This window comes from Prinia subflava, chromosome 1, assembly GCF_021018805.1.
Source record: "Prinia subflava isolate CZ2003 ecotype Zambia chromosome 1, Cam_Psub_1.2, whole genome shotgun sequence".
Classification (NCBI taxonomy): Eukaryota; Metazoa; Chordata; class Aves; order Passeriformes; family Cisticolidae; genus Prinia; species Prinia subflava.
In genome coordinates, this window is record NC_086247.1 from 129,662,120 (window position 1) to 129,688,902 (window position 26,783).

Genomic DNA, 26,783 nt, shown 5'->3' on the forward strand with positions numbered 1-26,783 from the left:
ATGTTTTGAACATAATATGGAAATTACAGCTTCAACCAGAAGATTTGTTTTAACTTAGGAGTTACATAAGCAACTCTTCCTTTTCACTCAAAATCCTTCTTCTTCATTACTGCTTTCGGGGATTAAAGGAGAATTTCGTATGACAACATTTCAAAGATTTGAGGCAAGTATATAATAGATGTTTCTCTCCATGTGGGTTTTGTTATGTGGAAATAAAAGCACAGGTGTAAAAAGTCTGACAGCAGTTCTGGTAGCTGTGCCATTTGTGTTGTTCTCTGTACATGTGCTGGAAATGGCGGATGGCATTCAAAGCCTTGGTCCAGAGCCTCCAGCACTGGTTTGGGTTGACATTTAGCACAGCTCTTCTCACTCACACGGTTTAGAAGGCAGAATAAAAATGTCACACAGTGCTGCTCTTCTGCTATGACTGTTTCATGTCAAGAATTCCAGTCTCCCTTGCCGCAAATGAGATTCAAAATCACTGGTAATACTGTACAGTGACAGCAGTGGGGCATTTTTGCAAAGGCATGAAATACAAGCTAGCACACGTCTGTCACTTTTGAGTCGCGCTGACAAACTGCCCTAAAATTAGATCTTAAAAATTCTCCTGTGTCTGTATTTTCTGCAGTACATTATTGTTGTAGAATACCACTGTTCTTTCATATTCATCCTACATGCTGCCTGTGACAAGCTCTCAGAAATCCAGGGGGGCGAGTGGTGGAATGTATTTGGGACAGAGGGCGTTTCCTCCTCTTCCCCTGGTTTATAATGACACCTTGCTTTGGAGCTCAGCTGTGCAGGTGACCCTGCAAGCACTTGCCATGGAATGATGGCATGTGCCTTTTGCAGCTTTTCTGAAAGGATATCCATAACTCCTGTTTGCCAGCATGTTGGATTTTTAGAAAGTTAGGATTTAAAACAAATTCCAGGCACTACTAATGGTTTTTTAGTAGCATGATTACAGACCTAGCGATTGATTTTATTGATCTGTTCAAGTAAGAAATTTACAGAAACAGCAGACCTACGGACAACAAACCTGTAGAATAAGACATTAATTGTTTAATTTTCTTCCTTTTGTATAGAAAACTCACAGCAATATACCCAGGGAATTTAACATACTATCACTCACAGCTGTGAATAAGAATTTTCTATTTTAAATCTTCAGTAGATATTATTTAGTAATTTGAAGAGTAGACCACGCATAATAACTGTTGCTCCCTTCAGGAACTCTCTGAATCCTCAGTAAGGAGTAGGTTTATTTTAACCTTATATAAAAAGGCAGACTTAATAGCTGATGTAGTGCTTGACTATTTCACCAAGTTAGAAGTTCATTGGGAAGGAATTGTGTGAGAGATGACCACTCACATCGACTGTTTCTTACACTGATGAGAACTGCTCCTGCTCTCCTGTGTGAACAGATCCATTGGGGTTTATCACTGTCTCTGTCAGCAGGCACAGTTCCCAAGGACTGGTTAAGGTGCTTAGGTGGAAAGCTCACAGAGTGTTCCTATATGTAAAGAGTGACTGTTGCACACACACCATGTACATACACCATGTACATACACCATGTACATACACATCTGCTGTTTGTGCCTCAGCCCTCCTGGGAAGTCTGTTAGATCCCAAATGGAAAGAGAAATCCTCAGGGAAACAAGCTTTGCCCAGACCTCTGCCTTCCCACAAGAATGTCATGTCATGTGTCGTGTGTCATCAAATGTCATGTGATAGCATGTCATGTCATGTCATGTGTCACGTCATGTGTTGTTATGTGTCATGTGTAGTCATGTGTCATCATGTCATGTCATGTGTCACGTGTCATGTTGTGTCACCTTATGTGTTGTAATGTGAAATTGGTCACATGTGTCATGTCATGTGTCACGTTGTGTCATGTGTAGTAATGTTGTGTGTCATATATCATGAAATGTCATGTGATAGCATGTGATTTCATGTAATGTGATGACATGTCATGTGTCACATGTCATATATCACATCATGTCACATGTGTTGTCATGTGAAATGTGTCCTGTTATGTTATGGGTCATGTCATGTGTCACATGTCGTGTTATGTATCACATGTTGTGTCATCATGTATCATGTGATATGTCATGTGTCATAATTTCATTTGTCATGTCTCATCATGTGACACGTCCTGTTGTGTCATCATGTGACATGTGTCATGTCATGTGTGCCATGTCATATGTCACATCATGTGTCATGTGATGTCATGTGTCACATTATGTGTTGTCCCATGTCATGTGTCACATCATGTGTCAAGTGATGTCATGTGTCAGGTGTCATCATGTGTCATGTGATGTCATGTGTCACACCATGTGAAGTCATGTGTCTTGTGTCATATGTCATGTCATGCGTCATTCTGTGTCGTCATGTCCTGTGTCCTGTCCCATGTCACGCCCCGTGTCCTGTCCCGTGTCATGCCCCGTGTCCTGTCCCGTGTCCTGTCCCGTGTCACGCCCCGTGTCCTGTCCCGTGTCACGCCCCGTGTCCTGTCCCGTGTCACGCCCCGTGTCACGCCCCGTGTCCTGTCCCGTGTCCTGTCCCGTGTCACACCCCGTTTCCTGTCCCGTGTCCTGTCCCGTGTCACGCCCCGTGTCGTGCCCCGTGTCCTGTCCTTTGCTGCCGGCTGTCCGGCGGTGTTTCCCCGTGGCTGTCGATGCAGGGATGGTGAGCGCCGTGCAGAGCTGTGCTCACCGCGCAGCCCAGCCGTTCTCCCGTGTTCTCCCGCGCTGTCTCAGCTCTGGTCTCGTTGCAGGTAAATGGCATTCCTGAGGAGAGGAAGCTGACAGAAGCCATCCATCTGTAATCACAGGCGGCAGCAGCACACTGACTGTCTCCCTCCTCCTTTGTTCTGGTCGATGCATGAGTTCTCTGGTGTCCATTGTGCATGCCCACAGTGTTCTGATGCTGTCAGTGCCAGGGGTACAATCACCTCCACATCACTGATGTACTGTAGCCTTTTGTACTCGGGACATTTTGGACAATTTGTAAACAATGATGACTTTTTATATTTGTTACATTCAGAAAGTAATCTTTAATGTGTATACACACACATATATACGTCTGTGTATACATATATATATATGTCTTATTAAATATCAAGCTTTATTCTGTCTTGTGATCTCTCCTGAAAGTTTTAACAGGGAAATCAGAACTTCAGAGATTCAAGGGATTTCAGAGTGTTAATGGGATGATGTGATTGCCTAACATTTGCACAACAAAAGCAGCAGTATAAAAGCATGAAAACTTGTGCAAGGTGATGAGGCTCAGAAAGAGTGTTGCACATCTATTAGGCAGTAATTTTTAGAGATTACCAAATATAATGAGCAAAGTTATTTTTGAAAAAGAAATAAAGAATACCCCCCCCCCCCCCCCCGAGAAAATAACTAAAACTACTCATGATAAAAATTGGATTTCTGTTCTTTTACCAGATAATTATGCTATTTCAAAACTTGAAAGCAATAAAGCATTTAAAATCTGTCCATTCATTCATCTGGTTATGTTAGAAGAAACTGTTGTAGGCAAAAAATTAATGTCTGCAAATAAGCATGGGTTTAATTTGGTACAGTATACCTGGACAAACACTCTTTAATTTTTTTTTTGTGATATTCCCAATAACCAGACCCAGTGCTGTTTATTTTTTATATCCTCCACATTTTTTTCTTTTTGGAGCACAAACTGTTGTGGGAGAATTATGTATCCAGTAAACCAGGGATTATATTTTCACATCTTAGAAAGGACTTAACTGAAGGAATACTGTGCTGGGAGGTGGTTTCTTTGAGAGGCATCTGTCCATGCAGCTGAAAGCTGAGTAGTAGATGGACTTGGCTAAAAGGATCTGAACTGGGGTTTCCATGGTTTTCCATAGACAACTATAACTCATCCACTGACACTTTTCACCAGATTTTAAATTAATTTCTGATGCAATTTTAAATCTTCATCTTTAAGGACATCACACAGGACTTCAGGGTCTGCAGCTGTAAGAGCTGACACCAAGAGTTCTTGGGGTTTTACCTCAAAGCATGGTATTTTTTTAAGCTGACACTTACACTTTGTTTTTTTTTTCTGTAATATTTTCTCTTTCAGAAGCTGTGTGCTCATCAGGACATTGCATTGTAAGCAGAAAACTGCGTCTGCTTTAAAATTGCTAAGTGCTGGCTACATTTCCTTAGCTGAGGTTCCTGAAGTCTCTGCTAAGAGAAATTTGAGTAATTTTGGAATTTAAGACTGAGGATAAAAGGAATCTGTAAAATGAGGTCATTTTGTAAAAAGACCAAAATAGTTGCTCTTGTTTTTGTGGGTTTTGGTTTGTTTTGTGGTTTTCTTTTCTCTTTTTACAGTTATGACCCAGTTCTGTCAAAACACAGAACCTTAATTTACATTAATTTTTAAGCATCAGTGATGTGTTTGTAGGCTCAGACCTGACTGCAGGATCTCAGCAGATAGAACAAGTCCTGAGCAGCTTTTTAGACTGATTTTGAGCACCAACTACGGTAACTATGGCAGCACAGTACATAAGCAGTGCTCAGTACGTGGTTCCTACTTGTACAGTGTCAAAGCTTCAGTCTCAGCTGGCAAAGCTGCTCTGCACTCTCAGCACAGCCCACAGGCCGTGGCAGCACATCCTGCCGGTGGTTGTTAGGCCAGGAGAGATAGCTCAAGATACAGGCATTCAAGCTGAGAAACTAAAGGCAGTTGCTGAAACAGTGGAATAAAGAGCCATTCCTACTCACTTTCCAAGTGGCATCCATCATGCCTTCCTACCTCATCCCAAAGATGTCAGGGAAGAGACGTCACTACTCACTCGGCCTCCTCAGAGACAGCCCCTCTTCCTTCCAGGAGCTTGGCTGGTTATCGGTGCAGAGTGAATCACAAAGCTGCACCTGAGGTCTATAGTAAATTAAACATTTTCACCTCTTACCCGAGCTGTAAAAAAAATCAAGTACAATCAGCATTTGGATGCTATTAGTTTATACTACTATTTTCAAATGTATCAGCGGTCAGTGTTTTGAAACCAAAATGAATGGAATGGATTTTAAATAATTTTTAATGCAACGTAAGATTAAACTTTGTAAATAGTTCTGGGTGTGGATCATAGTAATTTCTGTAACTCCAGGATGACATGACAATCAATGGATCTACCAGTAGAGCTGCTCCCACCTTATTTGTATTAATGTAACAGTGCCAATATATTTAAGGAAATAAACTGTTACATATATGCATAAAAATCAGTTTGTAGCAGTGGAGGCTCCAGCTATTTTGGAAAGAAACTAATTATGTAAGTCACTCGGATATTAAGAATATCTGAACTATTTTATGATTGAAATCTTCATTTATCTGAGGTAAGTTTAATAACAAATTATTTATTTTTACTTATTAAAACAATTACTTTGAAAGCATAGATTTATAAAGCTGGTTGAAGACACTTAATGGCTAAAGAATTAGTAATAATTAAGACAGTAAATTCACAGCCTCTTAACATTATATGATGGCAATATGAATTGATATTGTATTAAGTTGAAACCAAATTAAACAGAAAGCCCTGCACATCTCTTTGTACATACATGAAATGTATAATCTAATAAAATGGAAAACACAAAAGTAGTGAAAGTTGTTGCCTGATTATTGTACAGAAGGGTGCCTGAACAACATTGTTACAGCTTGTACTGTTCCAGCCACAATGCTGCATGGTCGGGTCTGACACCTGGGTGGAGCTGATGGTGCAGGGTTTGTTAACTAAACAGATGTCCTAACTGGAGAGAGGGAGGAGATTTGCAGCACTTAATATCTAATGTGGGCACCTGAACTATGTATCTCCTCATTATAAAATCAGGAGCTTTGGGGATCACAGAATGACAGAATGTGCTGAGCTGGGAAGGGACTCATGGAGACCATCGAGTCCAGCTCCCAGCCCTGCACAGGGTCCCCAAGGCTCACACCGTGTGCCCGAGAGCACTGTCCAAACACTTGGACTCTGGCAGCTTTGCTATTGTGACCCTTCCCTGGGGAGCCTTTCAGCCACCCTCTGGGTGAAGAACCTTTTCCTGATATCCAGCCTGAACCTCCTGACACTTTAGGCCATTTCCTTGTATCTTGTCATTGTTCACAAGATTGAAGAGATTGGTACTGCCTTTGCTTAAGGAGCCCCTTCTACTGAGAGTGGGATTTAAGTAGCTCAAGTAGAATCTGAATTCCGTAACTCAAGCAAGTCCTAAAGGTGGGCCTGGTTTCTTGATGTTGCCAGCCCAAAGAAAAGCCAAGTCAGCTCCTGTGCTTTCCTGCAGAGCTCTGCTGCAGAGTTCCTGGCAGGGAAAAGTACCCGATGCCTCCGCTGTGGAGTTCTGCTGAGGGCCCCTGAGCTCCGGGCTGGCTTTGGCTACGGGAGCTGCAATTTCCTCAGAGCAGGGAGACAGAGCCATTTACTGCAGAGCAATCCTCCTGCACTGCACCTGCCTTAGTCTGTGATACACTGAACTGCAGCGCAGCTACAGACACGCAATAGAGTTTTTACTGAAATGATGCTGCTCCCATTACAAAAATAAGCATCCACAGCACGTTTATTTCATGTTTAAATTACTTCATATTTTACATAACCTGAAAAGAAAATATATTTATCCCACATACAGTGATAGTAAACAAGTGCATTATTTCAAACATTAAAAATAAATCTTTTAACCAAGTCTGTACAACAGATAAATAGAGTTATATCTACAATAGTTATGTTGTGAAGAACAAAACAAAGATTATCCCTCAAGCTCACAGTTCCCTGTTGTTCATAATACTGGCATAGATGAAGATTATGCTTGCTATCGCCCACTGTGGTGTCCACCTACACCCTTTCCTTCAGTCACTCAAATGTATTGATCAATGAGGTTAAATTCCCAAGCGTTGGAAGTAATATGCACACAGAACACACAGCTGAGTATCTTCCCAGTGTCCTGAAAACAGCTGACAGGCTTAGTAAAACTGCTGAATTTGGGGGAAGTGAATGATTTCTTTTTAACTGGTCATTCTTGAAACTGTTCTACACCACACACAAAAAAATAAAAATTGAAGTAATTATTTTCATAAATTTGTTTTGCCTTCATTCATGGCTGCAAGATTGAATTCAATGTTTTACCTGGGATAAGAACAAAAACATGCATGTGACATATACATGGTACAAATTAGGATTCATGTTGTTCATAATCATACATAATTGCACATATGCTTGGAAAATAATATTGCGCTCATGTTTTTGACTGCTAACAAATCATCAGAAGAAGAATAAAATGAAAAAGCAACTAGAGGTCAAATTATTACTTGAACCAAACCCACAATCAACCAAGAAATGTCCATAACTTCATTGATAAGTAGAATGTAAACAATAGCTTGTCACTGCCACACTAAAGGACTGTTTCTTTCAATGACAGGGTTTTTGCTAAAGGAAAAATACTAGTAAGAAAGATTGGGCACTGCTGAAAAGGATGGGAAAAAAGTTCTCTCCAAACAGCTCCAATCTCATTTCACTTGTTATTCTGAGACTCAACCATCTGCACGCAACAAAGTTGACCCCTCAATCCCTCCTCGGGATCCCAACAGACTGACTTGCATTCTCTTAAATGCAAATGTTATCACAGCACAGAATATGGCACCAGTTCCCTAATGAGACTTGATTCAAGGTCGCCTACAAACATAGGGAGAGGGTCAAAGATCACCATTCCCAAAGATCTGATGGAGTGGATATGATGGGATTCCATTGCACTGGAAAAGGTTGGAGGGTCTTCAAAAAATTTCCCATCTTGAACTGAGTCTCTGAAAATTATTCATTTGTTTGTTCACTGGGACTGTACACAGAACTACACTCAGTTAAATGAACTAGTGAAAAATTTATGAGAAACCAAACAACTTTAGGAAGAAAACTCAAATTCTCTATAAAAAAATGTCATCTCAGAATTCACCATATTTGCCGAACACATCTTAAATTTCTAAAAACCCCTCACAAAATACTATGCAAAGCTGTGTATGATCTCCAATCACTGGACTGATGATTACTTTTTACTTCCACATATAAAGGGTTTAGTATAACAAGTGTTGTGTTTGCACCCCAACCGCTCATTCCCAGCCAGCCGCTGTGCGGGCAGCAGTGCCCGGCGGAGCTCCGGCCGTGCCAGGGACAGCCCTGGCCCCCGCTGGCCCGGTCCCGCCACGGGCCCGCGGTACCGCCCGGCCCCCGCCGCGCCTCGTGTCTCATCCCAACAGATATGTAAACAGCAACAAACATCCAGTAGAAAAGACTCGTTTCACATGCAGTTCTGTACAGTGCACTCGTGTTTCTCAGATTACTCGAGAAGGCGATTTCCACACAAAATATGTACATTTCCACTATATACATTTTCCACACGCTTAATTTAAATGTCTTCTTGTACCTCCAGTTGAGAATGTTTGTTCAGGCAGACACAAAGTAAACCTGAAGAAAGTTTCCAAGTTAATGCCTTGACTGATCTTGCATTGCTGAGAAGAAGTGTAGTCCAGAAAAAAATCCAGCTATGCATAGCAACCTTTTCAGCAGAGTTGAGTTATCTTTAGGGACCACAATCTGTGCTAGGTCATTAGTGATCTGAGAAATCTCATGTGCCACGCACACAAATATGAAAGTGCTGACAAGAACATTAAACATTGGATATCCAGGAATGAGCACCAAGATCCCCTTTGTGTCTGCTGCCAGCCAAATATGGTATTGGCAAATGAAAAGCTAAAAGAAAAAAAAAGAAGTGTTTAACAGTACTAATATATGTAAATATTTTTACTTACAAAAAACCATGTAATTATTACTATTGCATCAACTGACACACTTCTGCTTAAGTTAGAAGCTGTTTTCCACGTCTTTGCTGCAAAACAAAACACAGTGAAATGGGTTTGCTTGGCCTCTAACCAAACCCAGCTCAGGGGAGCATTGGATCCATTCCATGAGAGCAGGGAATAAATAACCTGTCTCCCTCAGTTACTGTCTCTCTGGTGAGGGCCTGAACTGACAGGCCTGCAAATAAGAGAGAATGCTGCACCTGCTGATGAATGCACAGCTCCCTGATCAGCACCTAAAGCCCACCAGGAACTGGAAGAGTGAAATGTGATCCTTTAAAATACCCACAACATCCAGTACTCCATATACACTGTACTGCAATGAGTTTCTCTTAAAAATATATTTTAGTAATACAATGAAATGTCACATTTAATATCACTAAACAGCAAATAAAATGGGAAGCAAGATAATTCCTACTGTTTCACGATATACACTCAATGGAACAAGGTAACACTTGCATTAAAGAGGGGTTTATTTGTAATGGTACATTTCTTTATTAGCCACAAAAAGCTTTCTTAAGTGTACTTATACTAGTAAGTATAATTCATGAAAATTCTTCAACTGGCCTAAATTTTTATCTTCCACCTGCATTCACCTCACAGCATACTCCAACATTTCATGCCCACTCTCACAACCTTAAACCCCCCCATCCCCTAGAACAGCACACAAATTAAGTTTGGTACTGTGAGGCTGCTATTTCAGCCATGATTTTTAAGTGCAACAAAGGCTATAACGCTAGAAGAGGTCAGACATGACAGCATGGTTTTTAGTAAGCCAGTATATGTTTTCTCTAAGTGTTATCTAGATAATAACCACACCTTACATTTCTGAGTTTTGCTTCACTGTACTTCTGGTCATTCTACTTACCTCTAAAGAAATTTTGCCAAACCAGGCGAAGAATGAGCTGTACACAGATCGGACATATCCGGGAATGTTCCTGATGAGGATGAAAGCTAAAATCTTTGGGGTTTAAACAAAAAAAAAGGTAAAACAAAGTGACTGTGGATGACAAGCTAAACAAACACATAAAAGGTGTATCCATTTTCACTACACTAAATGAAGTGCATCATGCATTAAAATTTCTTTAAAAGCTAATAAAAATATAAACCAAACAAAAATACATCCAGTTTATACTTAACAAACTAGGTATTGAAACTAAAAATACTGTACACATATTCTTAACAGCATAGCAGGTCACATTTACATCTCCAGTAGAATCATGGCCTTGATGCTGACAAATGTTACTACATGCTTCCTAGGCATGGTCACAAAACATTTATGTCATGCCAGCCTAAAACAGAGGTGGCCACAAATCTGAGTTAACCCTCAATTTTTATAGAGAGAGTGTCAAGATAGGCAAAAAAATATTAAAAATTAGGTCCCTCTTGCTGCCCCTCAAGAGAGCAGGACAAATTAATGAGAAAAGTAACAGGGCACAGAATGAGACAGCTGGGGTATAGTGGGGCAGGGGACACAGCAAGAGGAACATTTAAATTTAAGAAAACCACATGCATGGCCCTGTGGCCCACCTCTTCTCTGCCTGGAAGCGACTACAGGGTCTCATAGGTTGCTTCCTACACTAATACCTCCCAAACATTCCTGCCTTTCTACATCTTCCTTCTCTTCCACAGCTTGCTTCTTTTCCACTGCTACACAAATAGTCAGAAGTTGGGTTTGGACTTAAATGGTGCATATGAAACCTACACTAAGGACATCCAGATAAAACCACAATCCCAGTGTGTCATTTCAGTCCCTAAAGGCAATGAAAAACTGACTAATGTCGTTAAACTCTTTTTCACTTTCAGACACAGGAATGAAGCTCAATATCTGACATTCCATGCAAAAGCACAAATATATTTAAAAACAATTTTTAAAAAAGTTCAAATAAGGATACACTAGACTTTATCACAGTACTCAAAAGGACTAATTACCTGCACCACAGAAACAGAAGGATGTAGCTCATTGCACTCTGTCTTGTTTTTACAGCTACTAGCCCAAATAGAGTAGGTCTAAAAGATATTAACAAATCAGACTGTGTAGCAATTATATGTAACATTTAAAAATTAAATGAGTATGATATTTTGAATTGCTTTAGTTGGTTAGTTGGTTCATAAAGATGTGGAATACTAAGAGAAAAAAACCGACATGACTGGTTTTGTGTTTCTCTCAAATTCTTTGCAACTAATGAATACTTACCCGATGAATACTTATTAATACAACTTTTTAAATCAAAAATAAACAAGCAATCAAGTGTGGAGATAAGAGCTGTGTTATCTACCATGTTATTTTTATGATCCAATTTTCTTTTAAAGGTCTGAAATGAATTGAGAGTAATGATCTACATCTGACTGACCAGAAAAAAATGTTAGTGAGTAGATAGGTAGGGTTGTACAGAAAAACCCAGCTGAAATATCTCCAGATAAAGATTGATTTTTCAAGGTTTGTTAGATAATATTGACTAAATAACTTCAGAAAACTTGTTTACAATACTGATTATATTAGGCGTTAGTAGATACTTACCAAAAAGGACACAATTGAAATAAATAATAAAACATTTGAAACTCTGTTGGAGAAAAGAGGATCTCCTTTTCCTTCTGATATGATCTGACGTTTCTGCAATGCCAGATAAATAAAAGCAAACAGCATCCCATGAAAAACTACCTGTAAAAAACAGAATGCAATTAATATTTCACGGCTTTTACAAACACCTCAGGTATAAACTCTTAATAGAAATGCTACCAGATAAAGTAGTTTTAAAGCTATGTTTGAAAAGGTCCTTTCCCAGATTTATGGAAGCAAACAAAACCAGACTTGCTACACAAGATAGTAATAAACTGCATTTTTAACTCAACTCAAAAATCTACAAATAAAGAACTTCGACTAATGTTTCAGAGAGCATTAAATACAAGACAACAAAATTTCAAGAAGCTTTCAAGTACCTACTCTGCCCTCTGCAATCTATGCCACCACTGAAAAGGCTTTCTCTGGGGAGAAACCACAAGCCTCTGGCTTTCTCCCAGACTGGCAGGTGAAAACATTCAAGAAGCAGGACAAGTGCTTCCCTCTCTCACAGACACAATCCTTCAACAGAGTGTTTTACAATCTTATGCCAAGTTCTCATCAGCTGGCAACACGAGCCTGTTTCAGGCCCGTGAAGTGCTTGTCCTCTGCATTTATTGTGAGCTCTGCTCCTCAGCAGCACCACCCAACCCAGCAGCGAGCACGGGATGCCAGGCAGGGTGTGCTGCTGCCGGGGAGCCCCGGTGTGACAACGCTCTGTGACCCAGAGCCCTCCAGAACCCCAGACGGACACACGCGAGACCGACCCCGCTAAGGGTGAGTTTAGCACATGACAGCTTCCACCTTAGAAACTCCACTTACCTCTTCTTTCCAAGAAGGAAAGAGAAAACCACCAATGTCTCCCTGTTCTATTCCCCCACACTGCAGGGTCAGTGACTGGAAGGAAAGCACTTTCCCAGTAGAAAAACATTTAAAAATATGTACAAGAATAGTCTGGTTTGGGCACCAAGACCCTGATTTTAATGTTTTAAATGTTACCTTTAAAAAAATACATCCTTAATTGATTCAACTTCCAAAAACTATTATTAAGAAAGCTACCACAGTAGTTTTCCTTGTATTTCAACAGCCTGAAGTGCTAAGGTGTTAAATTTTCACAGTAAAATTTTTGAGAAATGACAGATCTAGGATACTTTATACTTCATTTTTTTAATCCAGAACCAAATTAATCAACCTCCATCTTTTAAGCAAGGTTTTGATAGACAATTGCAGAACTGAAGTGGGTACAGCTTAGTCTTTTATCAAACACTGGGCAAACAAGCTCTTGTTTTCTTTGGAAGAAGGGAGAAGAAGCCTCCCTCTTCCCACAGATTAAAACATACACTTCAAAGACAAGTATAATTTTATGTAAATGTTACATACATAGCGATCCAGCTTCCACCTAAACCACCATTCATAGACATTCCCATTCAGTTCAAAACACTTGGACAATGGCCAAAATGAAAATATCTTTTCAAATGCACCCTGTGAAAGACAAACACGGAAAAGGCATTAACTGATGTCAACTGTATTTACTAAATTTAAATCAGTAACATGTTTAATATTATTCTACCTTTATTTCACTAGCTGCATCGCACTAGAAAAATAACAGGATTCTTTTGAAGCCTTCCCCCCCACAAAAAAAAAAAAAAAAAGAAAAAGAAACTTCACAGGAGAGTGAGTTTGAGTTTGCCTCCCCTTAAAGTATTTGCATGCCTTCCGTTTCATACTGCTCCTCAAAGGGAGAGATCCACAAACAGACTGTGATAAAGAATATGCACTCCACAGGCTGTGATAAAGAATATGCACTCCACAGGCTGTGATAAAGAATATGCACTCCAAGACTACAGTTCAACAGGCTGAGAACTAGTGAGGGATTAATACCACACAACTCCCCTGTAAAATCCTCGAGTGACAAACTCTGCCCTGACTTCTGTCAGCTCTACTACTCTAGTGTGCAAGGAGGTGCTAATTTAGCCTGAGAACCAATCTTTTGATGTGGTATTAAGGCCAACACTAGGTCTCTAAGAGACACACAACTTCATTATCACCACATCACCACATGCCTCCCCATATGCTGGCAAAACCCAGTAACTCTAAGCACATTAAAAAACCCCACCCCAAACCCAAAGCATAGCCCTTGTATTTACTACCTTCACAACAGTACATTGAAAATATGTCAAACACAACAAACCAATGAGTAAAACACACAGCTGTGCATTTTTCCAGCACCCACATCAACTCAAATCTGAGAAGAAATCAAAACATTGGGTTTTTTTTTCTTCTTATTTATGATATTGGAACAAATATACAAGTTATGAGCACATCAGAAACAGAGACAGGTAATAATATACTCTTAGGTCATTAAGGAAAAATATCATCAGGATATACAAACCTGAGAATATGACAGAAAATATATACATGTCAGCAAGCAAATAAGTTTCAGCAGTAAACCAAAGTGCCACAGGCAGTTCCCTAAGGAAGAAATTAAATTAATCATTATACTGTCATTAATTTTTCAACAGCAAACCCCAGGACACATTAAATAATAACTGCCAAGTATTTAGTGTAGCTATGTGTAATAGATCCATTCATAAATAAATGTTCAAATATTACCAGCAATATTTTATCACTATCTGCATTTAAATTTTACTTTAAGCCATTAAAATAAGCATTCACAGCAATTAAAAAGCTACTAAGCCTAAACTAATCCTCATGTCTAAGACAGGAACAAAATACATAAACAAGAGAATTTAGGTGTTCACATAGAAACACTGTTTTAAAACCTCTGCTTTCCCAAACACTCTGCATAGGCAGTCCCTTATTTTAGGTGACTGTAAACAAATATATACATTAAAAATCCTGCCTTTTGTCATGTGAAACAAGTAGACTAGATATTATTAAACTCTGAGATACCAGTTTTACTCCAAAGTTCAGCGGCAGGTCAGTAAGAACAAGTATCTTGTTGAAACAAACCTGAGAAACCACTTCTCAAAGCTGTCAACTGATATTAAGCTCTACCCAAGCCTCAGCATTGCAACAGAGATCATCTCCCCCTCCTGCCATATAAATTGGCAGCTGTAAACAGGATCATAAACAACTGAAAGTCATCATTGAAAGATTTCCTAGTTTCACAGTACATTATTGCTCTGAAGTACACAAGAATCATTTCTCTGTTTCTGGAAGAGAAGTGCCTTCATAGAAAAAAAAATTAAATTGAAGATATTTGCCTTTGAGATAGCTTGTAAAACTACTCTTTAAGTGTATTTTTGCAGCAACTGTTCCTGGTATATATTTGGTATATTTCATTGTCATATCTTCAGCCTATAAAATGAGGATATTCTTCCATCAATAGGAAGAAAGATTTAAGGCTCTTAAGGTTTTAGTTCTAATTTAGGCAAATTAAATAATAAGCATTTACCACATGCTTTACAGCTTTTTAATGAACTGTAACACATAAACTGGGATTTCATTTCAATTTTTATTTAAAAAATTTGTACCACAAGACATGCTTCTGATATCTCACTTAATCTAAGATACTAGGATAGCAAGCCCCATGTTCTTATTTGGCCAGCTAAGGCAGAACTGGTGCTCAAGATGGACAGACACCTTGGCAACACAGAATGAGAAAGTCTTAGACCCTCCCTGTTCACACGGCACCCCGAGCGCACGACAGACACAGCCTCAGCAAGCACAGACAGTGCAACCCATGGTTTTCATTTCCATTCAGTAAAATTACAGTTCTTGCTAAAACTACTTCTGATGATCAAAACCTATTAAAAAGTATTCCAATCTGAATGCAACCAAAGGCAGAGTTAAGTCATCAGCTGTTACATTTTTGGACTGACCTAATTCACCTATGACAAGCTGTATTTCTGTGAGCAGCTGTTTAGCATATTTTGACTAACAAAGAGACTGAGATCTACTAACAATGCCATTTCTGTATGATTATCACTATAGTAACATGCAAATGTTTTATAGCAGAAAGAAAAAAAGACATCTTACCATTTGCTTTCTTCTGGACAATCTGAGGCCATACAGCTAAGGTGGCATAAATGATCATAAACCAGACAGTGACTAATGGCACAAAATAGTAGAACTGGTAAGGTCGGTCCATCACTATGCACAGTACCACAACCAAGAAATTGAGACGGAACAAAACCTGGGAGGTGTCAGAGGAGAGAAGACAGAGGATGTGTAAACTGGGAGGCAAGGCTGAGAAGGATGAGCACATGTTCCTTTAGCCCCATACAAAAATATCTGTGTATTTTACACCTTACGTGATTGTATTTCAATTGAAACACAGACAAAGTAGCACAGGGAACAGCAGCAGGGCAGTGTAGGACTGCAGGCTGATCATGTGGGTTTGGACTTGCCCTAGCCTGGCCTGCTTGGGCAGATTTGGCAGTGAAAATAAGCTTAACCCAATCTGGCTATTTCCTAGGCTGGGGACCAGGTGCTGCAGCTGCTGGATGCTGTTAATGGCTCTCTTTCTTCACCCCCACAGCTACCTGGGCTAGCTCAGCTAAAGCCAGAGTAATGCCATCACCAGGCTGTAAACACACGGTTAATAAGCACAATGACCTGGGTTACAGGACAATGTAAGACTTAACAGCAATAAAAGGCAGGTATTAGAAAAAAAACCATTAAAGTACTACAGCATATGCTGCAAAACTTAGGAGGGAAGCCACAAAACCAGATATGTTCTCTAGTATTTTTATGGTGAAAATTAGTTTTTCTTATTAATAAACATAGGCTCCAATACACTGTCTTTGGAAGCCCAGCTGGCTCATTATGTACATATTGCTATATACTGTAAATTGCTACTGCAACAGAATCTCCATTGCTATTTATTAGAAAACATTTGTCTTGATATTTCAGAGTGTACATACTTGCATTTTATACATCGTAAATATCATTTATATGGTCTAAGTTTTTATTAGATAAACACTATCAATTAAACAGATCAGATTACATAGACACAACAGTCATTTTTATTGTTTAAACCTTGGTCAAGCGATCTGATATCACATTATTTAGAGAGTATGGATCTATTATGGATATTATGCTATCTGACAAATTCACTAATAAAAAATAGTAGGTAGATATTCTTACCTGACACACCCTGTATACACCAAAGTCCCCTTTTATCCAAAAATATGAGAAGTGCCCATAACCTGTTTGAAACAGATACGCAGCAACCAGGACTCGAATGTGCATGTACACAGGCAAAAACTGTTGAGAAAAATAAAGCACCTTTTATAAATGTCCAAGCAAATGTTTGGCCTTCCCTTTCCCCCCTCTATTTTATGCTATTTCTGCATCGCAGTAAATCAGATTTAACTAAGAAAACAAACACTGTGGTACATTGCCCTGCTTATTACCAAGCTCTTTTGGTGTCCTAACCTCTGATGTTACAATCATTTTTTTCTATTTATTCCCCTACACTTGCCATAATCTATTACTAGCTATGAGAGACTTATGAAGGGCTCTTTGAAAGCTCACCTTCAGCAGTTTCAAGTTGCTAGGAATTAAAAATAAATCAATGTCATATTCTACACAGAAGAAACACTTTTTTCACTGGTCAAGTAATGTATATAATATTTTTATCAATCAAATCTACACTGAGAGAGAAAAACTAACTTTGCTAATACCATGTTTAAAACTACAGGAACAATAGCATGATTTATTAATTCTATTCAGTTCTGATGCCCATTTACATTATCTTTCTTTTGAAATACCACACCCAAATTGCATTCCCCCTAAAGCAAAAGAAATTCAAATCACTTACAGTGCTTGCTCCAGAGATATGATAAATCAAAATAACAAGTTGCATCCAGCCCTTCCATTCATCAGTCTGTTCTCTATTTAACACTTTAGTCTAATGCAAAACAAAACAAGAGTGTTGCTATTCCAAAAAGAACAAGGAACATCTACAAAATGAGGAGAAAAAGTTCAAAACAATAAACCACTTCATGGGTAAATGGGTCTCAACTGTAAAACTCAACTGTAAAAGTCTTGTCTAGTGGGCGCAGATTTAACGTGATTTAAATTCTCTTTTAGCTGAGCTCTGCTCAGTTCCAGTTTGAGAGAGTGAGAATGACTAAAGTGGTGACATCCATATGGCTTCAAAAAGCCTTTGCATCTAATTCTATGCAAACATTATACTGCTTGAGAAGACATTTTTGCAGATGAGTTATACTGACTTTGAACAATTAATCCTGAATACTTAGAAATTAGTTATTTTACATACAATTCGGGAAATAACATTTTAAGTGGGATGCCAAGGTGATCATTACCTCTTTGGTATTTTCAGTATAAAATACCCCCAAAACCAAGATATAGGCGATTGGTATGAAGAAAGACGAATGTGTGTAAAATTTATTTTCCTTCATAAAAAGATTTGCTCTGTCACATAAATAAAAATAGGTCATGATTAGACCAAGTTTGCAAAAGCAGTGTAAGAGCATCTCTAAGGTAGAAACGTTAGGTGTGCTGATGGCAGGTTTCTTCTCCTCTCCACTTTCCAAATCAGTGCATGATTTGTTCTTCCGATAATTATTCCGATGAATTAAGCTGATAATTAAATATCCAATAATGGACAAAGTGAAAAAACAGAAAGCTATCTTCTGTATCAGAGTGAGAGGAGGCTGAGGCTGGCAGCAGGAGCCATCAATGGGTTTCATTATTTTATTGCAGTAGACATTCATAAGGATCATTGCATTCTGTAAAAAAATAAGCAGTTTTGGTAACTAATTTCTAACAAAAAAGTTAACATTTCCATCAAAAGAAATTTTCTTCTGCATCATGTACTTACATAAGACATGCAATTCTCCCTTATCATTACAAAACTAAAATCTTCCAGTCCCCACCATACACCCAGTTGCATTCAACAGTCCAGTCAAAACACTTCTTCCAAACAAAAAAATACTTGAGCTTCTAGAGGTAAAACGGCTTTCCAAAAAAAATAATAGAGGTAAAAGAGCCATTTCAAAAATGGCTTATCTTAGAACAGGAGGGTTCTCTCTACTGGTTGTAGAAGGTCACAAATGAAAAACAGCTCACAAAGTTGGGTTCTAAAGGAGCACAATAATAAGTCCCTAAAACACGACAGTGAGACTGAAACATGTGGTAAGATGATATTTAGTTCATCCAGTACTTCAAAGCAACCAAAAGGGACAAGATGGGAGAGCTCTTCCCCAATAATGACAAGCTGAAAAGCTCAGAGGGGCTCACTGCATGCATATACATTTTGGTTAGTAAAGGAGAACAAAGTCAGAGACACTCCATGCAGCCAAGAAGGTCTATACTGTGTGTTTGGTATCATCTGCATGCTCCTTACCAAACCAAATTTTCTGGATACACAGGGGAAAATTTAAGACTTACTTCTTAGCACTGCTTTACAAGTAATTATCCCCTTAACTCATTCACACACATGAAAGCATGCAGAATCTAAAAGACCTAGTGAATTAATAGCTATTTTAAAATAATTATGCACAAATGTGTTTGCTATTGTATTTTTTAAATCCCTATAAAACTGACTGCACTCCCACCCACTGGAATTTTCTGAATTAATTCCCTTACGAATGCCATCCTCATTACATTCATATTGTTTGCAGTTTCAGATCATTCACTTCAGATCTTGTTTCACTATTAATACTTTTAATGTTGACCAGTGATAAAAGCACTTACTGTATCTCTGCTTGATTCAGGGAGATGCAAGCCATCTGCAGACTTCATGATGGTTTCTTGTGCTATCAATTTTGATACGCTGAACACTTTAACTTTAGCTCTGGAATTTCGGGAGCTGCTGTTCAGAATACGAACAGCTGCTTCATTATAAGCATCTATTTTCTCATTAGTGATCATTTTCCGACTTTCACTCAGCATGTCTTCATAAACAGGATCTAAATTTGAAAGGACAAAGAATGAACACAATAATCTACTTATCAAAGAGTTTCCTTAGCTCAAGTTGTATGGGCTACTTTCACTTAACAGGTCCCAATTATTTAATTGTACAGAAAAAATGTACAGCAAGGAATAAATGACTGCTACAGTTACCAGAGCTGTTTATTGTGAAATACTGTTATCACCATTCCCTATTAATGCATATGTAGCTGTAGGTTAGAAAGCTCTGGCCAGACATGAATGCTTGTTTAATTTCTCTGAATCCAGGAAAAGCACATAATGCCAGAGTGCAGAGCTGCTTATGCTTTCTCTCAGCAATGGAATCTCCCAAAAGAGACTCCAAAGGAGAAAGGGCAGAAGACAGGCAGGAGAATAGACATATGAAAAAACAATAAATAACTTTCTCAAACCCTCTTTTTTTTCTGTAGAAAAAAACAGCTCCTCATTTCTGATAAGTCATAGGCCATAAACAGATTCCACTTACTCCTGCTGATTCCAGTTTAACTTACGGCAGAACCTCAGCTTTACAGAAAAAAAGGTCAACTTAATTGCTTATAGGCTTCAGAAATTATGGAAAACTTAAAAGAAAGCGACATGGGATTCTAGATCAAAAGGTCAGCAGAGGTCTTTAAGTTCCTGTGAATAGCTCCTGCTGTGTCACACTCTGTGAGATGCAGATTGATTTACTTTAGGTACCTCATGTCTACTTGTGGATAATCACAGTCTTGACAACTCTATACAGTCTGCTTCTCCTCCCACTTGGGCCATTAAAGAGCCCAGAGATTATGTAAATGGACTGGGTCCTTAGCAATACCATGCTGGGACAAGTCTGGCAGCCAACTACTTCTGGTATAAATAAACAAGGTTTTGAAAGGAATGGGAGGTTGATTTGTTGATTCAGATTTAGGTCTAGAATCATAAGGCAGGTTTTTCCTGCTAAAGCTTTGAAATCCCTATCAGTAGTAGCAGCTATTTAGGTATCAGCTTAGTTAAGACTGCAAGAAAGGAGAGACTGAAGTTCAACCAACACTCTTTTCAATCTGTAAGTAAGCAGAATGGATTAAGTTTTCCCTATCCTACAACATAATGATTCAACAGACAGTGAGGTTAAAAATTGTTACCTACTGTTCATTACTTTACCTTGTAAGACCCAGTAAACATCACTACTTATTGCTAATTTTTCCAAAAGAGGTGCAATTGAAGTGATATTGATTTTATACTGTGCAAGGGCTTCGTTGCTGCCATTGTGAATCTTGATAGACCACTGGAGAAATAAAGAAATAAATTCAGAACCTGTATGACTGAGGAGTCTTAATTAATTGATTCCTTTCCCCCACTTGTAGCTATTTTTTATTATTTCTATACAGCTAGATTTCTTCAATTTTCTATTCACAAGTGCTAGAAAAATTCTTTTGTACCAAGTAGCTGTCCACACAGATAATTATATTCAACCACATCATCTAAATACAGAGTATGTAACATTCAACTTATGTGTATATTTGACTTTTCATAAATTAAATGACACCAGATGTTTTAATTCAAAGTCTCCTGGCTTTATCCAACAATGAATTTGCAAAGCCAGTCTCATTATTGAAAAATCTTGGCCAGTTCAGTCAATTCCACTCTAAAAAAACTCATAAACTCATTACAGTAAGAGATGCATGCAAACAAAACTTGATGGTGGTTCCAATATTGATCAAGTTCCAATATTTCCATCTGTTTTGCAGATATCCACGAAAGAAAAAAAAAACCAAACAAAGAATCAACCAAACAAGAGCCATTTTATTTACCTGGGAGAATGCTATAGCCACACAAAAATTCCTCCTAACTTTTGAAAATTATTTCCCACACCGTATGAAAAATGAATGCAGAATTTTTTAAAGTGTTACTGTATCTCTACTGACTTAGTAAAAACTAAAAAAAGCAAAACCAGAACAATTAGCCTAATGTAGCAAACTCTATTTAACTCTAAATAGCTACATAAAAATTTCATCATAAGACAAGTACACTGATTAATGCACTTCCTGAAAATATTATTCAACAGAAATTAATACTTCATGAAACCAAATAGCTGCTCTGAGAACTCATGCTGGAAAAAAAGAAGCAGTTTCTCCCAGTACCTAAATACTTACTTTTGAAACACCAACACTATTTATCAGACAGTTAAAGCAGCACGTTCCATACAACAGAAAGCCAGAAATTAAAAGCAGAGCATGGTAATAACATTCTCAGAGCAGCTCCTTTTCCCAAAGTAAGAAGCAACTGACTTCTGTATGAACTGGGGCTCCTCCAGCTTGTAAGACTTTACTTCTACTTATAAACTGTTATGCATCTGACATCTTAAGACAGAGTGTGATCTTAAGACAGACATGTCCAGTCCAAAGCAGCATGACCAACCCAAGAGCTAAGTTAAAGATATAGGTAAATTTCAAAATGCAGCAAAGTCCAAGAGCACACACCAGTTTAATCTAGTGGCAGGTTACCACACCAGTGTCAGCTACGGTGAGGTTGCTGATGTGTCTGATTTTTGAAGCTTTTATTTTTTGGAAGCCCCTTAAAATAGGGGATGTTTACTTTTGTCCAACTCTAGATATCATACTAAATGTTTTATATAAATATACTAGTGTTAAAAAGAGCAAAGTCTCTCCTGCATATTGTTAGTTTCTATCTCCTGCTGTCCACAAAAGGCAACAAGCTATGGCTAATGTGTACATGCGAATAAAAGGAATTATTTGGCTAAGTGTCCTGTAGTTTTGCAACCTGACCTTCTGCATGCCAGAACATTATCCATATATAATGGCATTTTCCAAATGAAATGCAATGACTCATCCTAGTAATAAATGCTACAGTCTCAGACTGAGAAACTATATTCTAGGCTTACTACAATTCCTAAAGCTCAAATATTTATGTAGATCCTACACAGGAAGAAAACTTAGAGGTTCGCCCAAAGGTAAAGGAGAATTTTTGATGCCTCAGGAAATGTGTGGAGGTCTATATAAACACATGACCTCCTCATAAAATGGAGGGAATTCATCCTCAGATGGGCATGCCCAGAAGTTTCCAGATTAGTAGAGTGCCTCAACTGTCTCTAAACCAAATTGGTTTTGAAGAATTTTGTTTTAAATGCAACACATTTTCCCTCCCTTTACATTTCAGCTAGTATGAAAATATATCAACTAATTCTTTCCAAATTCCAGTTCCCAAATGTTTGGAAGTAAGGGACATTAAAGGTGGAAATAATGAGATGAGCATTTGCTTGATTCAACTTTGTTACTAGAATGAACCAATTAAGGGGGCCTGTTGAAATCCATCTCTGGAAGTTTTAAAGAATTGGTTGACTCTTGCCAAGTGCAACACAGGTAGAAATGTCCTGCCTGGTGGCGAGCTGATGGATTAGGGCACCTCTTCTGGTACTTGTCAGGCCTGTTTTCTGTGATGCTGCAATGCAGAGCAGTGGTGGAATCTTCCAGTGCAACAAGATTCCAGAACTCAAACTTCTTTAGTTGTTGAATTATCCATGTAAAATTATGAATTTTACCCATATATATACATATGTATATAAAAGAAATATGTGTGGTGAAAGAGACATCCAGATTGTACCATGCTCAAAAGTAGAATTTTGTCACTGAAAAAGGTGTATTAAAAATACACCTCAGTTATCATGTAAATACTTTATTTAACTTTTAAAATTAATAATATGCTTTTAACTAAATCCACTTTATTAGCTAGGTTAAAGCAAATTAATGCTTATTAACCAGTATTGCTGACAAAAAGAGAGTACCGTAATCACACAGCTAATGGAGCTATAAAAAAGCATATCTGATATTTTGAAACTACTTATTGTAACAGCGAATTCATTGAGAATAGATATTTAACTACAAACTGTGTTTAACAACTTGATCGTGTAATCCAATTGAGAACATTAAAGTTATCCTGCAAGAATTTCCTTCCTTACTAAAATCCCCCATATATGTATAACTTACCGTGGCAGCTCCTACTACAATTATATGAGGTTTTGCCACAGAACCCTAAGAAACAAACAAACAAAAAAGGAATTAGTTTTAAAATATTCTTAAATTATATTCACTGTTAAGAGTCATATCTTAATTAACTGTGACTCACTTTTCCATCAGCTAATGGCTACAAAAGAGTAGCTTACAGATGTATTACAGAGAACATACACCTGATAAATGCAAAATACCTGAATTTTCATGTAATAGAATCTACAAAAGCACAAAGTACCAATAAGCACCTACAATCCTGATCAATATAGCAGCATAAGTTCTCTTTAAATCTTCTCCTAAGGTCAAGATCACACTATTGAACTTTTTATCTCAGTCTCAGCACTGTCAAACACCCGTTAGAGCTGCTGCCCTGACCACTGTCACCCCAGAGGTGTGGCAGTTCTGTGTAGGACAAGGACAAGAGCCACTGTACTCAAACACAAGAGCACAAGGAAACAAACAGTCCTGAGCACCTCAGTACCAGTTTTATCCTGGCACAGCAAGTAAAACCAGCAGCTCTCAATTTCTGTAGAAATCACAGAAAAAGAAAACCAAATGATAACTTCAGCTATCCTGATGGAAGGCGTTGTGCAAGAATGACCAACAAGATAGCAAAATAATCACTGTGAGTTATTACTAAATAACTCCAGGCTATTGAAAGGTCAACAAAGAAAGAAACAAGAAAAAGTTAGTGGCCAATCTGCAAATGTATTACTTGTTGTCAGAGTTACATACAGAACAACATGACAACTTGCATCATAACCAAAACACATAAAATAATTAGCATGCTAACTGAGGGAGATACTGAAAACAAATGAAATTTAAAAATTCTTGAATGTGCAAATTACCATTGCCCTTCACTCTGAAACACTCAAATTAACATATATACAAAATCATAGAATCATAGTGTATCTGAAGTTGGAATGGACCCATAAGGATCAAAATATTTGGTCACATTAAAGTGGAGTCATTGCAGCCACAGAGGAAGTAAAATGCCAAATCAGACTAAAATTTTTTTAGCTCTTAATAGGATTAATTAACCTGCTCCTAGGAAGTAGGGTTTTTCTAGTTTGCTTAGGGGTTTTTAAGGTCCAAGTGATACCACCCTTGGAAGACCAGGAGATACCCAGAAACATATACACCAGTAAACATCCCCTTTTCACTACTCTGAATTAATATCATAGTTCTTAAAACAAACCTCAGTCCAAGATTTGATACGTTGCCTCATAGAGCCATTAACTTCTGGATACCACAGAAAATCCTGTAAAATAAAGGCAGAGTTACTCAGCAAGCTTAAAAGACAATCAGTAGACTAAAACCAAAAAATGCAAAAAAAACCCTAACTAATTGCCATCAATTCAACTATAAAGGAAAAACACTTGGCTCAGAGTGTGATTTCCATATAGTTAGCATGAAAATCTTGACATCTTACTCCAGCATGGAAAACAGAAAACAAATTTTAAAAAAGAGGAGAAGAAGGCAACTAACCCACAAAACCTTTCCCCCATGAGAAACCAATTTTTATTTGTAGTTCAGTGGTTCAAATTTCACCAAGAAGGTAAATTTGTAATGTCTGCCAAATGGGATGTCCTTGGGTTTGTAAAGCAATCTGGGATAATGCAAGATCACATCTATAACTTATTAAAACTTGCTTTTTGCTCAGTTTTCCACATTTTTAACAACAGGTTTTCTTTGTTCCAATGCTTCAGATAACTGATGGCGTGAAATCATAATTTTCAAACAAAACCAAAATCTAACAATTTATCTTACAACTTCATAAATTATCAGCTGTTTAAATCAAATGCTGCTGGCTAAGAATGGCTATTAAACACGTTACCTACCAGCATTCTTTTAGATGCCAGGAGCAGTGCTCTACTTGCATCTAGAAGTCTAGACTAGTGCTGTCATGCCTCCCAGGGAAAGCCATGACTTCCTAGCATTTAGTTACTCCTTAGGACAGCACTACTGAATAGTGCTAAAAATACATGTGGCAGGGACTACACATGCAGAAACTATTGTGAGGAAACTTCGTAACAGAACACTGAAACACTATCAGCAGAGAGGAAATCTCTATCTTCCACTCCTCTGGATTGTTTCATTTTGGTACTTCGCTTGAGTACTGCCAATTCATTATTTGGCTGAGGAACCTGTGAGCAATCATGCAGTCCTCTGTAGTGGCTGAAGGACAGAAGAGTTACTGTGATGACTAGAAAGGGCAAAATTAAACTCCCCACTTGTTCCCAGTAATTTTCTCTTTTGATGGTCAAATATTTTCCACATTTGGATTATTGGGTCACAGCCAGTCTGAATATGGAAATTCAGCTACCATGCCAATAATGTCAAAGAGCAACTTCACTGCATCAAAACAAGGAAGCAGCAGACTGGGAAGATATTAACTACCAGACATGTCCCAAAAGGCCTGACCTGCCATCTCAAATCTTGGTGGTTAAGGAGTTTTGAAGATGTGATCCTGCCAGGCCAGCCCAACGCAAACCACACTGCATCAGCCCCTTTGTCCTGCCTTGTGCTCTGCCCCATCTTTTCCAGCATTCATATAACCACATGATGAGCCACATCTGACCTGATTGAAAAGGAATCCTACAAAGGAACTCTTTGGCTGAATTGAATCCTGAAACAACCCCCTCCACAGCTTACCAGTGCTAGTTACAGCACAAACACAGGAACATACTGTGAGGGCCAACAGAGTAGGTCAGATCATGCTTAAATTGCCATGGGCTTACACCCTACAATGTTATTCTGTACTCTAAATCTTAACCATGTACACAAACAAGTACTGAAAATCCACATTCAGACAACTCAGCAAACACACTGCTTCTTTGGTTTTGGTGAACAGAGAATGAATTTTCTTCAGGGCATAAACAAATATATGACTAGCACAATCCCAGCACTGCTGACAGCTGTCATGGGAAGCAAAGAAAGCTATTGAGGACAGCATTTCCATTGCCAGGGCAGAGGACAACAGAGTCCTTCAGAAAAACTAGCCTCAAGTACTTTGTTTTCTTTTAAAATATCCTCATTATAATCAACATCGTGCTTATTTCTCACGCAAAATCAGTGGAAGGAATACTTGTTGGGATAGCATAGAAAACTCAATGGCAATTACAATTACCAACCCAAGGAAGACCCAGATACATATTTTTACAGCACGAAAAGAGTAAACTTCCTGGCAAAAGGTATGCTTGGAAAGGCCAAATTGTAAAATCTAACAAAAATTATACACTGTTCCTGAGCTTATGCCCAAAACTAAGCCACAATACAAGTACTCCATGCCAAATTCTCTTAAAATATAGATTGTTAAGATACACTGTGAAACATCTGTGAAATACATATAAAGAATGTTGATGGTCTTAACCTACTTTTAACTTTTCAGCTCCAATGGCATTTCCAATTACATTATATGAAGAAATAACATGATTATGGCTTGCAATTTAACTCTA

The 26,783-nt window shown here is 38.3% G+C and overlaps 3 protein-coding genes across 11 annotated transcripts in view; 2 read left to right on the forward strand and 1 right to left on the reverse strand.

Moving 5' to 3' along the window:
• The window catches only part of SGCE (sarcoglycan epsilon), a 33,776-nt gene extending 28,157 nt beyond the window's left edge, over nucleotides 1–5,619 (forward strand). For 3 of the 6 annotated variants that reach the window (XM_063412069.1, XM_063412096.1, XM_063412088.1), the window contains one exon: nucleotides 129–2,764. In XM_063412069.1, coding sequence (XP_063268139.1) covers nucleotides 129–175 — 47 coding nt within the window. In that variant the 3' untranslated portion in view covers nucleotides 176–2,764. The other 3 variants (XM_063412075.1, XM_063412084.1, XM_063412106.1) reach the window with 2 other exon arrangements.
• BET1 (Bet1 golgi vesicular membrane trafficking protein) overlaps nucleotides 1–26,783 on the forward strand; it is a 319,403-nt gene that overhangs the window by 62,409 nt on the left and 230,211 nt on the right. The window lies entirely within an intron of this gene.
• Nucleotides 3,080–26,783, reverse strand: part of CASD1 (CAS1 domain containing 1) — a 31,580-nt gene continuing 7,876 nt past the window's right edge. For all 3 annotated transcript variants that reach the window (XM_063412038.1, XM_063412049.1, XM_063412057.1), the window contains 14 exons: nucleotides 24,524–24,586; nucleotides 23,305–23,349; nucleotides 20,462–20,585; nucleotides 19,106–19,320; nucleotides 17,713–18,138; nucleotides 17,205–17,294; nucleotides 16,529–16,648; nucleotides 15,419–15,575; nucleotides 13,809–13,888; nucleotides 12,797–12,898; nucleotides 11,378–11,518; nucleotides 10,789–10,866; nucleotides 9,725–9,817; nucleotides 3,080–8,749 (listed from right to left, as the gene is read on the reverse strand). In XM_063412038.1, the coding sequence (XP_063268108.1) occupies nucleotides 8,483–8,749; nucleotides 9,725–9,817; nucleotides 10,789–10,866; nucleotides 11,378–11,518; nucleotides 12,797–12,898; nucleotides 13,809–13,888; nucleotides 15,419–15,575; nucleotides 16,529–16,648; nucleotides 17,205–17,294; nucleotides 17,713–18,138; nucleotides 19,106–19,320; nucleotides 20,462–20,585; nucleotides 23,305–23,349; nucleotides 24,524–24,586 (2,001 nt within the window). In that variant the 3' untranslated portion in view covers nucleotides 3,080–8,482. The remainder of the gene's footprint in view (nucleotides 8,750–9,724; nucleotides 9,818–10,788; nucleotides 10,867–11,377; nucleotides 11,519–12,796; nucleotides 12,899–13,808; nucleotides 13,889–15,418; nucleotides 15,576–16,528; nucleotides 16,649–17,204; nucleotides 17,295–17,712; nucleotides 18,139–19,105; nucleotides 19,321–20,461; nucleotides 20,586–23,304; nucleotides 23,350–24,523; nucleotides 24,587–26,783) is intronic.